The 15,736-nt window shown below is 38.8% G+C and overlaps 1 protein-coding gene across 27 annotated transcripts in view; it reads right to left on the bottom strand.

The window, feature by feature from the left end:
* The window catches only part of MAP4K4 (mitogen-activated protein kinase kinase kinase kinase 4), a 271,949-nt gene that overhangs the window by 34,253 nt on the left and 221,960 nt on the right, over window positions 1-15,736 (bottom strand). For 4 of the 27 annotated variants that reach the window (XM_044670445.1, XM_044670457.1, XM_044670446.1 and 1 more), the window contains exons 13-17: window positions 13,524-13,685; window positions 9,847-9,933; window positions 8,848-9,093; window positions 6,637-6,798; window positions 1,508-1,614 (exon numbers count right to left, since the gene is read on the bottom strand). In XM_044670445.1, the coding sequence (XP_044526380.1) occupies window positions 1,508-1,614; window positions 6,637-6,798; window positions 8,848-9,093; window positions 9,847-9,933; window positions 13,524-13,685 (764 nt within the window). Of the gene's footprint in view, window positions 1-1,507; window positions 1,615-2,532; window positions 2,767-6,636; window positions 6,799-8,847; window positions 9,094-9,846; window positions 9,934-13,523; window positions 13,686-15,736 lie in introns of all 27 variants that reach the window. The other 23 variants (XM_044670461.1, XM_044670464.1, XM_044670465.1 and 20 more) reach the window with 9 other exon arrangements.

The following is a 15,736-nucleotide window of genomic DNA, read 5'->3' as shown; positions in this document are numbered from 1 at the left end:
GAAAACACTAAATTAATTTGACAAAATTATGCTTTTTTTATTCCATTTTCTATAAAGGGATAATGCTAGTATTTTATTGAGGAAAATGATTCATTCTTTGTTACTCGGGAGCTATGTGGATCTCCAGAAGTCACCTAACCTTCACAAAGTACCTCAAACAACTTCTTAGGATTTAATTTTACAGACACACATGAGTTGGGAGAAGGCAGTCCCCACTAATCCTGTGCAAAGTCACAGGTCCAAAAGGCACACACTGGAAACTGACAGAATTCCTGCCCTTATTGAATACAGATTTGAGTAAGGAGTCAAAGCTGTCCAAATCATTCTAATCTAAACCAATATTATTATAACCAGTTAGGAGTTGAACGTACTGAGAAGAGACAAAATGATTTCCTAAGAGATCCAAGGGACGGAAGGAAGACATGGAATGGTGGGAACCACAGAAGGCTCTTTGAGGGCAGGAACTGCTATGTTGTTGTCTTTGGGTTTCCAAGTCTAGCACAGTATCCTAGGCATGATGCTTGAGTAATTACTACTTAAGTGAATTCCACTTCCCTATTTTGTTATCATCAGCAAGACCCTACTGTAGCATCTGCATTCCTATAGCTACACAAGGATCAACACACAGAAGATGTCATGTTTATCCAGGCAGGGGCAGTTAGATGGCTCAGGGGATGGAGAGACAAGCCTACAAGACGGGAAGTCCTAGTTTTAAATCTCAGACACTTCTTTGAAGTGTGAATCTGAGCAAGTCATTTAACCCCCATTAACTAGTCCTTACTGCTCTTCTGCCTTGGAACCAATATAGATTCTAAGATGGAAGGTAAGGGTTTTAAAATTTTTTTTAATTTTAAATACTTAATGATTGGCAAATGGAAATTGAAATTAATATTCCAAATGGAGGTCAGTGCCCTAGATTTTTGCTCTTTATTAAGCATTTTGCATCATTCATCAGTGCTAGGGAGATGTCAACTTTTTGCCTTTAATTCCCTCCTCCCATTCCTGCCAAGTTAACAATGGATTATAGTCGGGTTTTTTTTGTTTATTTGTTTGTTTTTTAAACCTTACTTTTGGTCATAGAATGAATACTGAGTATTGGTTCCAAAGCAGAAGAGCAGTATGAGCTACTTAATGGGGGGTAAGTGACTTGCTCAAGGTCATACCTCCAAGAATTGTCTGAGGCCATATTTGAACTCAAAACTTCCCATCCCTAAGCCTAGCCACTGAGCAACTTAGCTACCCCCAATTATAGTCATTATTAGCTATTAAAATGGCACTGTGATTTCATAGCTATTCCATTCGACTGTCTATACCAAAAGGAAAAAAAACAGATTTTTCAAAGTGGCTTTTCATTTTCCAGAAACAATATTTATCTAAAGTCCAGAATTCACACAGTTGAACATAATGTATCCTTCTCCAATACCTTATCCAATAGGCAGTATAAAGAATGTTGAGTTTGTATAAGAGAAGAGAGTAAACCTGACCCCACCATTTGGTATTCCCTTACCTCGTAGAGTTTCTTTGACCTGCTTGGTTATTTTGCTGCCCACTGCCCTGCAGTGGAGAATCACGACGAGATAAAACAGGAGAACGGGAAGTTGTTCTCACAGGTACCTTAGGCAGAGAAAGAAGGACAATTACATCACTGAGAAAAAGGAGGAAAAAAAAAGTTATCCCCACCAAAGGATGCACTTCAAGAATTTCTAAGCACGTTACCCAATCTGGTATGATCAACCCAACCATCCCTTTTCCCTATGACTAATAAAGCTTCCTCTGGTTCCCCTCAAGGATCCAATGAGGAGGACAGAGAACTTAGTCTAAGGTACCTATGGAGCCAACACAAACATTCTCCCTGCATGTCTGGCATTTAAAAAGAATATGATGCTTTAAATGAAGTTTCAGTGGCAGGAAACACACAAAGCATTTTGCTGAGATAATGTAAGAACCAGGAAAAACCACTCAAAGGAACTGAACAATGATCTACACATGGGTCAGCAGGAGGGAGAGGCTAGCAGGAAGCAAAGAAATATTCAGAAGAAGCGAATTCCAAAAGGAGGGGTGGGGATGGGGAAAATCTACCCAAATGTCTCTTTGTTTAATTCTATCATTCTATAATCTCATGGGGGAAAACAAAAATGTCTTTTGAGCAAGAAAAAAATAATTGAATTTTCTTATGACTTGAGGATCCTACCATTTAGATAAAATTTTTCTTTGAAGTCTTTTCCTGAGTATTTTAATGTTTTGTTAGGAGTGCAAAATAAATTACAAAATAGCTCTAGCATGCGATTCTAAGGCATTTGCCAACACAGAAGCTAATTCCATTTGGTCTGGAAGCCCAATTCCTTGTATGCTTCACCCTCTTGTAATTTTTGCTACACCTGTCATTGCCTAGGCACAAGTGCTTGTTTCTGAAGTCCCTCCCCACAGGATAGACCATTCTATTAAGTTTCACTGCCCCATTAATTATGGTGAAGAGTCACCAAACCCTTAAAAAAAAAAAAAAGTATCCATCTGTCTCTGTCTACTCCTTACCCTTGGAGGCACCTCGTCACTGTCTGATCTAGACCAAGCCTTTTGGGTGGGATCGGATACCTCCGACTTAGAGTCAGAACACTGACTTAGCACCTCACTGCGTGAAGGTGGACATGGGTCCTGAGAACGAAGATGGTGATGTGCAAATTTGGGAGGAGAAGGGTCACTGAAGGAATGGGATCGCGAGACAGGGGAAACATTGTTCTTGAGAGATGCCAGATGGGACCACTGTACCTTACGAGAAAACAAAACATAAAACATTCAATGCGTTCTGCATAAAACTGGCTTTCCAGTCAACACCAAATCCAAAGCAAAGAAGTTGGCAATGAGGGACGCGCAAACTAGAGATGGCGGAAGGCAAGGCAGAAAGTGGCAGAAGTGCACATGTTGGGAGAGAGTGACTCAGAAGGCATGACACGTAGAAAAGAACAAAGGTATGTCTCCTCAAGGACACGCATATGGGCAATAAGATCAGGTCCACGTGACTTGAAAAGTCTGAGTCCCCCATGCATACCTAGAGAGCTATAGTTTAAATGGACCATCTGGTTGCATGCATACACATGTCAAAGCAGGGGAGGGAAGAAAGGAAGGAAGAAGGAGAAACCACAAGATAAAGACCACTGCCAAACATGCAAACCTAAATACATCCATCTTCACATTACCTGCTAGATTAAATTTCAGACACAATTAGCAAAGAAATAGCACATTCATATAAAAAAAAATTAAAGACAGATGCTTTATGACATTACAATCCCAGAAAAGTTCATTCTAAAAACAACACCCCCTCCCAACTTTTCAAAACACTGTCTCAATCTTTTCTTCTCCATCCTCCTTTTTTCCAAGTAATTATGGCCCCAAACATCCCTAAATACCCAGTTTTATAACATGAGAAATGTGACATCTTTAGGAATAAAGAGTATTATTTAACTTTTTTAAAGTTTAAATGTCTTAAGTTTAATCTTTTAACTCACTAGTTAACCTTTTGTAGGGGGAAAAGAGGGTGGTGGGAATGATTCAGAAATAAAGTAGTTATTAATCAGCTGAATCTAACTAATCACTATTAAATTATATAAAGGAATGCTAAGACAATAATATATGAAAGGAAGGTAGGATACAAAATCAAATTGATTATATCATCTTTATGGGTATAAGAAGAAACCTGATGGTAGGCTACAGATGTTTCTCATAGGGTTCATGGTACTCCCTACATAATACCTAATTTTAAAAGGAGATTCATATAACTCACAATTTTTTAAGCATCTAGGGAAAATGTGAGGGTTTTTTTTTGTTTGTGGTTCCCCCCCCCCCAGAAAAAGGTAGGATAAGATCCAAATATCAAGTAACATTATGAAAAAAATATAACAAATAATATCCCACATGTATTTCCAAAGTATCACAGGTATAAGAAATGACTCTATATACTCTTAGACAAGAACTATTTTTGTGCAAGAGAGTCAGTATAGACTACTTTTAGGAACTACTTTAAATAGATGGGAGGAAAAATCAGTCTATAAGCCAGGGAGCCTGCTCCAATTTTCCAAATTCCTTAAGTAACCATGCATACTCATGACTCTCAAGATTTCCTTTCTACAGTTAATAAATCTTTGTGATTTTAGGAAAATACCTTTCCCTTCTCCCCACTTTCCATTTTACCCACCCTGGAACATAAGAGCCCTGAAACCCTGCCAGGTGATTTCTGGCACTTGTGGCTCCTGAGGACATTTCTGTTACTTAGTACTCAACTGGGCCATTCTTCACCATATCAACTACTCTTTATTCTTTTCTTGATGTTTTCATTCTCTCCTTTTCCAACTTTTTCCTTTTCTAATTTTCTTTTTCCTTCCCTTTCTAGTCTACAATTCTACCAATAAGGCTAAGGGGATTGGATTGGCTTAGACCCTGTAATGTTAACTGTGGGTCAAAAAAAAAGGTCCTTTTCCCACAACGAAGCACTTTTTTGTCCCTCCTTTTCTTCTTTCCTTCCTTCTTCTGTGACTATTAATTCTTCAGGCTTAATACCAATATCCTGGAGAATCATTACCAAGAGTTAATGAGTTACCATAAAACTCATCTGAAGTTTTAAAACAAAACCCTACTATAATTAGGGTATGAATTTAGCCAACATAGACTGAAAAACTGCACGAGACTTCTACTTGGCCCCTAATGGACCAAATTATACATCTTTTCAGGCAGATTCTTACAAGTCTCTTGAAATGGTAGGATAGATTTCTGGCTCTTCTAGGATAGCGGCTCACCAGGTTTACAGGGCTGCAACAAAGTGAGCTCTTTCCTTCGATTCAGGCTGAGCTGTGTGTTCCCCCCATCACTCCCCCCCCCCCAACTCAACAGAGCAAAAATGATGCACAAGCAGTACAGGCAAACAGATACCCAAAAGCAGCATCGCAAAGCAGAGAGTGGGCTCTTGGACCTGATACAGGCGGGCACTGCTTCACCTTCAAAAGCAAAAGCAAGATGCAGGAAGAAATCTTTTGTGCTAGACCTTTTACAGTGAAGATGATCAACCGTAGTCTAATCTGCCTCTTCTCCTGACTTCATGGTTTTTGTCAATGGCAAACTCCCAAACTTGAAGCCATGAGGGCATCCATCATAAACGTCCTTCCACCAGACAGCTGCTAAATCTGGCTGTTTCTACTTCTGCCATATCTGTCACATTCTCTTCACTGCTTCCATTCTCATTGCTGCCATCTTATTTGAGGACTCTTTGTTTCTTATGGGCTGGATTCCTGAGATAAAAGCTTCTCCCTAGACTTTTTTCCAATCTATCTCAGATCCTTCTGCCAGAGCAATATTCCTAAAGCATAGCTCTGACCCAGTGGGTATTGGTAGCTTCCCGTGACCCATTAAATAAAATTTCAATTCCTGAGATAGTATTCAAATCCTGTTACCAACTGGTTCAGTAATGATGCATAAATCCCTTCATCTATCTTGGGCTCATAGCGTGACAGATCTAAAGGGAAAGAACCACAAAAGTCCAATCCCACTTACTTTACGGATGAGGAAAATGAGATCTAAGATGGTTAAAGGCCTAGTCCAAGGTCTCACGGTTGTTTTTCTCATCAATAGATGATAAAAATCCCTTCACTAGGGTGTGTAGGGTGAGATTCAAACAAGGTAATATATTTATAAAGCACCTTGCAAACCTTAAAGCAAAACCTAAATTTTAATTGATACTATTATTAAAGCATTAAAATATGTTATTATTGAATTATTAAATTTAATTTAAGATAAATTCTTAAATATATTATTAAAGTATAAAGACTATTATTAAAGATTTAGACTAATTTTCATATCATAAAACCATGCTCCAGGCAAACTGACGTATTACTATTTTCCTGGAACATGACCCCAAATTTCCCATCTCTATGTCTTTGTTCATGCAGCTTTTAGTCACTTCTCTCCTGGTCTGCCTATCTAAATCCTTTATTTCTAAGATAGGCTCAAATACAATCTCCTCCTTCCCCTGGGCTATTCTCACATCCCTGCAGCCAGAATCTTTCTCAACAGGGGCATTTGTACCTCTCTTACTGAACTCTTAACATTGTGCTTTATATTCCACTAATTCACATCCAAGTCTCATCTCCTCTACTAAACTGGACAATGAGCTCAATAAAGAGCCTCTGCTCACTCTCCTGTATCTCTCCTACAAGTACTCTGCTCAGTGATTACCTAATTAGGCAAAAGCCTTTTTTTTTTTTAAATCCTTTATTATATATTGGTTCCAAGGTAGAAGAGCATTAAGGGCTAGGCAATGGGGGTTAAGTAACTGTCTCAGGGTCCCAGAGCTAAGAAGGGTCTGAGACTACATTTGAACCCAGGACCCATTGAGAGATTTAACCGTCCCCTGTAAGAGGCTTTTAAAAACTATTTCTCTGATACATGTGGGTTCTTTTTAAAGGAGTCCTTTCCCTTTATCATCTGTATTTCCTTTTTTTAAACAACTAGTTCTGCTCCTCCTCAAACTCTCTTAAGTGTCCATGAAAACCAATTCCTCTCCATGCCACTGCAGCACCAAGGACAGGGCTGGAGTCTGGTGAAACATCAACAAAGGTCCCCGTGACCCGAGCAGACTTCCTCTGCTGCTACCTGTGGTTCCACTGGTCTCTGGAGTGCAGGGTGTACAGACTCGGAGTTGCCATTGGAAAAAGACTCTGATCTTGAAGGCACTGGTGGCTCCAAAATTTTGCCTGTCTGCTTAGACTGTGCTTCAGGGGAGCCTTGGTTAGTTTTTCTAAATCTATCTTCCACCTGCATAGAAGACATAACTCATTGTTAGTGAACTAGAGGGCAGACACCCATGGGGGTCTCCTACGTCTTCACCTTCTCAGTTGTCCTTGGTTATTAGAAAGAGCAGAGCTGGAGCGGCCACATAAAAAAGCAGCATTAGGATTGGCTTCAGGAAAATGAAAACACTTTAAAAAATGAAGATTTTTGAGGTTTGTTAGTAGCCCAAAATAATTGCAACTTAAAGCATTTATTTTAAGCCTTTACCTTCTGTCTTAGAATCAATACTGTGTATTGGTTCCAAGGTGGAAAAGTGGTAAGAGCGAGGCAATGGGGGGTTAAGTAACTTGCCCAGAGTTACACAGCTTAGGAAGTATCTGAAAATAGATTTCAACCCAGGACCCCCCCATCTCTGGACCTGGCTCTCAATCTACTGGGCCACCTAGCCATCCCCAACTAAAGCACATTTTGAAGAAAATCATATCGCATATTCTACTAGGGAAAAATAAATAGCAAAACAACAAACTTATCTTTTATTACAGACTTCTAAAAACCAACAGAGCTATCACTAGTTCTAGAGGACCGAAGCCAGTGAGCCTAAATTGATAATTAAGGAGTTTAGCATGTAAAACTAATAGAGCTATCTCTAGATATAGAGGACCAAAGCCAGTGAGTCTAAGTTGATAATTAAGGAATTTAGCATGTTTTTGTGAGATCACAGCCTTGGTCTCCATAAGAATATGTACAATGCATATTTCTTAACTCCTTGAGTCAACTTTAAGACCAGTGTTTGTCTCCCTTCTGCGCTAATACTCAATTAATTAATTATAATTAATACTCATCAACTCAGGAGATTGGGACTACCTGAAAAATTCATGAAGCCCTTAACACTTGGCCAAATTTCACTATGCTTGTAATGCTACAGAGTAATTTGTAACTCTGTCAACCAACTAAAAAGTTGGTCACCATGTGAGTAATATGTCACTGGTTCTCTCTCCCCATTCTTATCTCTCTGTCTCACTCTCCTTTTTAAAAACCCTTACCTTCCATCTTAGAATCAATACTGTATTGGCTCGAAGGCAGAAGAGCGGTAAGGGCTTGGCAGTGGGGATTGAGTGACTTATGCTGGTTCACCCAGCGAGGAAGTATCCGAGACTAAAAAAGCCTAGTTTTACCAATCCACTGAGCCAAGAAGTTGACCTCTTTTCCCCTTTCCTTTCAAGGGATGTAGGAAAACAAATTTAGTCAAAAGTCCCATTCAAAATAATATGGAACTATATTTTGGATGGTAATACACTGTATCATGAGAAAATGAATTTTAAAAATACCAAAAGAGAAAAAAAAATTAATAATTAAACAAAAGTCTCCCTTAAAAATTTCTGAAGGATGGCGCAACTATATTCTTCCCATTTCACATTCACCCTCTCTCTGACTCTTAATTGCTCTTTCTTTAAATGTTAAAAAAAGACTTTTGCCTTCCACCTTCTAACTACATTATTCTCACTTCACATTCACCCTCTTTCTGACTCTTATTTGTTCTCTTTAAATTTAAAAAAAAAATTTTCAAAACCTTTGCCTTCCATCTTCTAACTACATTATTCCCACTTCACATTCACCCTCTTTCTGACTCTTAATTGCTCTCTTTAACTTTAAAAAAATTTTTAAAAAAACCTTTGCCTTCCATCTTCTAACTACATTATTCCCACTTCACACTCACCCTCTCTCTGTGACTCTTAATTGCTCTTTCTTTAAATTTAAAGGCAACAATAATAATAATAAAAAAAAAAAAAAAGACCTTTGCCTTCCATCTTCTCATCCATTTTGAGACAGAAAAGTGGCAAAGGCTAGGCAATCAGGGTTAAGTGACTTGCCCCAGTTCACAAAGCTGGCAAGCCCCTGAGGCCAGATTGGTGTTCCCCTCCGCTGGGCTACCTGGCTGCCCCCCATAAGAGTTTCCGTTGAGACCTGCCCCAGAGGCAGCCGCCCAGCATCCTGGAGAGGGTGCTGGCTTTGCTGCTCCCTAGCGGGGTGACCGCTGACCCATCGCTGTGGCCACAGGAGAAGGTGAGTTACCTCTCGGGCTCTTTCAGCGGGTTCATAGTGAGGTTTCGTTTCAGGGGGGTGATAGCTCTGTTTATTTCTCTCTTGCTGCTGCTGCTGCTGTTGCTGCTGTTGTTGCTGTTGCTGTTGCTGTTGTTGTTGCTGATGATGCCTCCTATGGTCATGCTGTAAGGACAGGAGATACGCTTGCTCTTGCTGTAACTGCCTCTGAAGTCTCTCCGCCTGCCGGTGTTCTTCCATCTCCCGCCATCTGTATTCCTTTAGGAAGGAGAGAATGATCAAAGCAACAAAGGGTGCTGTTAATCCATCGAACTTTTGAAGGGGAAATTAAAAAAAAAAAAAAAAAAAAAGACCACCTATTTTTTTTCCTCTCCTTTTTATTTTATTTTATGTTTGTTTGTTTGTTTTTATTGGTGCAGCAAACAGACAGGGCTTTTTATATGGCCTGGTACCTGTAGGAAAAGCTGACGGAATGTTGCTAACCGTAATAATGACTGGCTTTCTTTTTCCCCCTAAAGATAATGATTTCAATAAAGATGTGATGCTTTTTAGAACAAAGACTGCGTAGGTAACAATGACTAAAACCAATACCCCCCCGTTTAAATTTTATGTGGTATGTGCTTGGAATCCGGAGCATTAGGCACTCTTTAAATTCTTTTGATGAATGCGCAAAAAAAAAAACAAAAACAAAAACAAAAACAAAAGCAAAACAAAAAAAAAAACTTGACCACCAAAAACCAGAACAGTTCCACTTATTGAAGCAAATAAATAAATAATGCCGTCCTCTGGACGGGCCCAAAAGCAATGTGACCGCGGAGTCCTCCTCCTCTCAGGGTTGTGCCTGTCAGCCCACTACACTAACAGAAATGGCCATTTAATCCAACTCCATTGTTCATACAGTGAGCGCAGCTGTGCCCAACTGGGGGACGAGGGGGACAGGGGGGGCGGTCCTGGGCCTGGCCGGATAAATGAGCCCTAAAGCTACGGAACAAAACAGATACAGTGCGTTACCAGTAACATGGCCTGCTCCTGGAGCAGCTGCTGCTGAAGGATTTCCAAGTGCCGCTGCTCCTCTTCTAGCTGTCGCCTGATATACTCCTGTCACATAGAAATTACCCAGCAATCAATTGATTCAAAAGGAAAGCATCAGAACCACCTGAGTGGAAAACACCAAGAGCTTCTTTTCCCCAGACATCTTTGGCAACAGTTCACTTAGGGATAGATGCCTGGGAAAAACCCCAGAACCCTTCTGTGGAAGGCCTTAAAGACTCTTTTAAGATGGGTTCCACCCCCCCAAAAAAATTTCCTATTTAGAAGATTATTAAATAGTAACACATGATCCACCGATACATGTAACACTGTGTATTTGTATACACGGGTGTGCATCCAGATGAGACATGAATGATGGGACTTTTTCTTAAGAAAAGCAAGAATTCGATTTATCGATACGGCAAATTCTTGGTGATCTGGTATAGTTGGGAAACTAAGGGGGGCTCAGAGGGGTGTTCTGGTTAATCAAAACTTTTGGTTAATAGAGTTAACATATATACCATGCAGAGATTATCCATAAAGGCATATGACAAAAACATAGCGTTTCCACAATTCTGATTGTATCTATATCTTTCTTGGATGATTCTGAAGTTGCCTGGAAGTCCTTTTTTTTTTTTTTTTTTTTTTTTTTAAAACCCTTGTACTTCGGTGTATTGTCTCATAGGTGGAAGATTGGTAAGGGTGGGCAATGGGGGTCAAGTGACTTGCCCAGGGTCACACAGCTGGGAAGTGGCTGAGGCCGGATTTGAACCTAGGACCTCCTGTCTCTAGGCCTGACTCTCACTCCACTGAGCTACCCAGCTGCCCCTTTGGAAGTCCTTTTGATAAATAATAAGGAAAAGCCATCAGCTCTGCCATTTTTAATCTCAATGCTATTTAGAAAACAATAAAATCAGGTCTTCAGCCATCCTCTTTGGTTTTTGTTTTTTTTTAAACTGCTAAGTACCTCCAAAACATAGAGGGGTTTGGGGTTGTTTCATTTGTTTTAAACCTTTTCCTTTTAATTTAGTATCAATTCAGAAACAGAAGAGAGGCTGGGACTAGGCAATCAAGGTTAAGTGACTTGCCCAGGATCGCACAGTTAATGAACTGTTTAAGGATAGATTTGATTCCATATCCTCCCAACTCTAGGCCTGGCACTCGACCTGCTGGGCCATCTAGCTGCCCCGAATATGTATTTTTAAAATGCAGAAATGTGTATTTTGCAAGTGCAGGCACGAAAATAGCTCCCTGCAAATCAGAGACTTGGATTACTATTTAAACTCCACCAATGACACACCTTGTGCGGTTTTGGGTATGTCATTTAAGTTCTCCACCAGTTTTTTCATCTGAAGAATGAAAATCATTGTACTTCTCCTATTCCTAACTCACAGAATGATTTTGTGAACTTCAAATAATAGAAAAGAGCTTGTCAGATTTTATTGGGACCTTAAAGGTCCCACAGTCATGTAATTCCCCATCATTTTACAGATAAAAAATCTGAAAGCACATTAAAAAATGTAGATTATTCTATACCCTCTTTTCTAAATGAGACAATGACCTAACTTCCTGCCCTGGTAAAAGATATGGGTATAAGTAAACTGGGGAGGAGATCAAGGGGATAAAGAAAGGTCATTCTAAAGCCCCTAAGAATTCTTTTCATGGGAAAACACTCTCATTTTGTGAACTTTTACCTCCAGAGACTCCTTTCCCCCTTGTTATATTTTCATAGCTGTGGCCATAAAGAGGCTTAAGCCAAGAATGGGGTAGCTATGAATTCTGGCTGGTGAAGGGGCTAAGTGGCAGTTTATTGTACACAAACTTCCTTAGGAAGTCCAACCTGATGCAAATACAAATGGAATCCCCAGATGGTCTGGATGCCAGCTTTCCCGGCAAGGATGCTGACTGAAGCACTTCACTTCCGACCTATCCTCTACATCCCTAATCTCTATATCCATCCAATCCTCCTCAGCCCCAGGCATGCCCTCCTAAGGCTTACAGCTGCCATGAGCAATGGCAAATATTCACAAATAAATGAATTTCGACACCAAACTCATTTTATGTTCTGACCTACACAGACTTAAAATGTCATCATCTTTTGACAAGGAGTCCAACTCATCTGTTTCCTCTCCTTATCACCTCAAAATAACTCAAGAAAATATCCTGTCCAAGCTACAAACAAAAGCTAGCATGTATTCACCCACTGCACAGAACATGAATTTACACACACAAACACATATGTACACAAAGCATGCTTCTTATAGCAAGGCCATTATTATGATCGTTTTTGTGCTAGAAAGAGAACAGCATCACAGAAGTGATATTTAAATTTTTTGTTAAACTTTTTTTTCTTTGAGGTGCATAATGTGTCATTCACAAACTACAAGCACCACTAACAGACCACTTCTAGTCCTTTATATTCACTTATTATTAGTTTGTAAATATTTCTGTCTAGAAAACGGCAGCCAATCAATTTCTCAAACTACAGAAATTTTCAAAAAGCTTATGTAGCTGAATTCTTTAAAGCTCCTAATTTCAAGTATAACTGACATTTCAAAACAAATACACACTTAATAGAAACCATGAACTAGCCACCAACTTCAAGCACAATGAAGGACAACAGTAAATTTAAGCTTCGAGATTCGCATGCACAAATAGGTTTTTACTAAATAATATATGTGGAATGAATGAATGAGTGAGTGAGTGAGTGAATAAAAGTGAAATCTGATGTGCATGCAAACCCAACTCTTACAAAACTTGAGGCACTTAAGTTTAGTAAACAAGGAGAGCGGTTGAATAAGCAAATTTGAAAGACACAATTAGGCAGGGTAAGTATTTTCAAATGTGAGTTTAGAACATTATTTGAACTATCTCTTCTTTTTTTTTTTCTAAAGGCAATTAAAAGCAAAAGAAGTTAATAGACAAAAAATGAAGAAGGGACATAATGTTAGTGATCTGGTTCAAATCAATAAAATTCTGGAATAGAAAACATATAAATACCTTAACAACTAGGTGAATCATATTCAAATTATTGTATCTACATGTGTTTAAGGAAAAAAATGGTCATTTCTAAATAAAATCATTAGTTGACCTCAACAAAATGCAATGATTAAAATGTGATTTTAAAAGAGAAAATAAAGGAAATTTTTGCTTGACTTCCTTTCATTACATGATTTCACCCATCATCCCATATATGCACTCACCATAACATCCAATTTGCTACTACTAATTTTTGAAACTCTCTGCAAATTTTGTTTTTAAATTCAACAGTTTTTTAATACAGTAAGAGATTATGACTAGGCCAAAAGAATAAAACTAATATTTAACAATAGTCTTAATCCTGATTTATCAGCTTTTGTGGCATCAGTCCAAGTCTTAATGGCTATTTCCAGGTATCTTTTTCTGGAATAAATTACTATTCAGTAACCATTAAACTTGAATAATAAGGTCACTAAAATTTTCATGTAGTTTTTACATGGTATTTATGAGTAATCTACCAAGAAAAACAGGAGATTCAATTAATGGAACTCCTAGTTGCATTGCTTTCATCAATATTTTATCTTTCCTATTGAAAAAAAAATCCAAACCTCTATTGCCCCTCAAAAAAAACAAGAAATACTCGGAAATAATTCTGTTGTCACCTTCTTCCAGGGACTCACCTGCTCCCTCTCCACTCTTCTCTTCTCTTCCTCGGCCCTTCTTCGCTCCTCCTCTTCCTTCCGCCTTCTCTCCAAGTCCTCCAGGCGCCTCTTCTCTTCCTGTTCCCTCCTCCTCTGCTCCCGCTCCTGTTGCCGTCGAGCCTCACGCTCTCTTCTCTGTTGCTGTGGAATTAAGAGAAATTAGACGGGGAGTCAGCTGGATCTTCCATGCTGATTTTTGTTTTGGTTATAATAAGGGGTAATGAGATCATCTAAATCACCGCCATGCCCCATTAGCATGTTCACCATCATAAATGGCACCTGTAACTTCAATTAACCTTTTCACAAGTTGGACACATGGGGGAAGAGGTGAATGTGTAAATGACTCAAGCACAGATTAACTACTAGGGGAGGGGAAAAAAACTTGAAAACTTTGGGAAAATACCCCTTCAAAAAGTCATCCTCATTTACCCTCCTAATTAAAATACTTCTATATCACTCCTCTATTATCTCTGAAGGTTTTTGGAGGGACATAGACCCTTTTAGATATTGTCAAAATTTTGGGACCCAAATAGCGCTAAAAGATTGGCTGCCCTTTGATCCAGCCATACCATTGCTGGGTTTGTACCCCAAAGAGATCATAGGGAAAAAGACATGTACAAAAATATTTACAGCTGCGCTTTTTGTAGTGGAAAAAACTGGAAAATGAGGGTATGCCCATCAACTGGGGAATGGCTGAACAAATTGTGGTATATGCTGGTGATGGAATACTATTGTGCTCAAAGGAATAATGAACTGGAGGGATTCCATGTGAACTGGAAAGACCTCCAAGAATTGATGCAGAGTGAAAGGAGCAGAATCAGAGGAACATTGTACACAGAGACTGATACACTGTGGTAAAATCAAATGTAATGGACTTCTGTACTAGCAGCAATGCAATGACCCAGGACAACTCTAAGGGATTTATGGAAAAGAACGCTACCCACATTCAGAGGAAGAACTGCAGGAGTGGAAACACAGAAGAAAAACAACTCCTTGAACACATGGGTTGATGAGGACATGATTGGGGATGTAGACTTGAAATGACCACACTAATGCAACTATCAATAATATGGAAATAGGTCTTGATCCATGACATATGAAGAAACCAGTGGAAATGTGAATCAGCTGGGGGGAAGGGGAGGTGGGAAGGAGTGTAATTGGACATGTATTAAAAATAGTAATAATCAAATGAAAGAGGGTGGGGGTTGGTTAAGACCCTTTGGAGTGCTACAAAGGAATTGATTTATTTAAAATAACCTTGCAATCAGATGAGCTAATTCTCAATTCTGAAATTTTTTTCTGTATGTTTGTTTTTTTTCTTAATCTACATCAACATTTTATTTTTTACATTTAGCCTTCAAAACTTTTCCTAGAAAAATGAATATCATATGTTTGACAGCACATCAGTCATGAGCTGGCTTAGTTACATTTGTGGATCAGTGGATAGAGCAAGAGCCATGGGAATCAAAGAACTTAAGTTCAACTCCTGCTTCACACATATACTAGCTATGCAGTCCAAAGTAAGTCACTTAATCTGTCTGACTACCTCCGTTTCCTTATTTGTAAAAAGGGAATAATTACAGCACATATCCTTCCAATGTTGTTATGAGGATCAAATGAATTAATGCATGCATGTTATTTTTTAAACCTTAAAGCACTATATAACTGTTATTGTCATTGAGAAATTTATTACTATTCATTCTATAAAAAGTTTTAAGCCACAGTATAAATTATCCCCTGGAATTTATGCAAGCATGCATACTCTTAGGAAAAAAATTAAATGTAGAATTCATTTACTGTTCACACACACACACACACCCAGCCTTCTCCCCCCAACATAAAAATGATATTAATTTATTAATTTATGAGCTAAAACAAAACAAAACACAATATACGCCATCTTTTAATTAGAATACTTATTTTCACAACTGAACAAGTAGAATAGTTTTCCCTTAGTTCTCCTTTTGGCCTCTTCACCCCCAAGTAAAGGGAAATAGGAAAACTAGTCTAAAAACACTAATCTAAGTTCAGAACCAAATCTGTAAGCACAACTAAGCTATTGTCCACATGCCAAAGTACACAAAGGCCGGGAGTTTCCCTTCACCAACCATATCCTCCTGTTGTCAGTTCAGTCTATGTGCTTTTTAAGTACAGGATGCCAAGCACCAAGATTGATTCTTATAAATACTTGA

Source organism: Gracilinanus agilis, chromosome 3, assembly GCF_016433145.1.
Source record: "Gracilinanus agilis isolate LMUSP501 chromosome 3, AgileGrace, whole genome shotgun sequence".
In the NCBI taxonomy this organism is placed as follows: domain Eukaryota; kingdom Metazoa; phylum Chordata; class Mammalia; order Didelphimorphia; family Didelphidae; genus Gracilinanus; species Gracilinanus agilis.
This window is presented reverse-complemented; position numbering and strand designations above follow the sequence as displayed.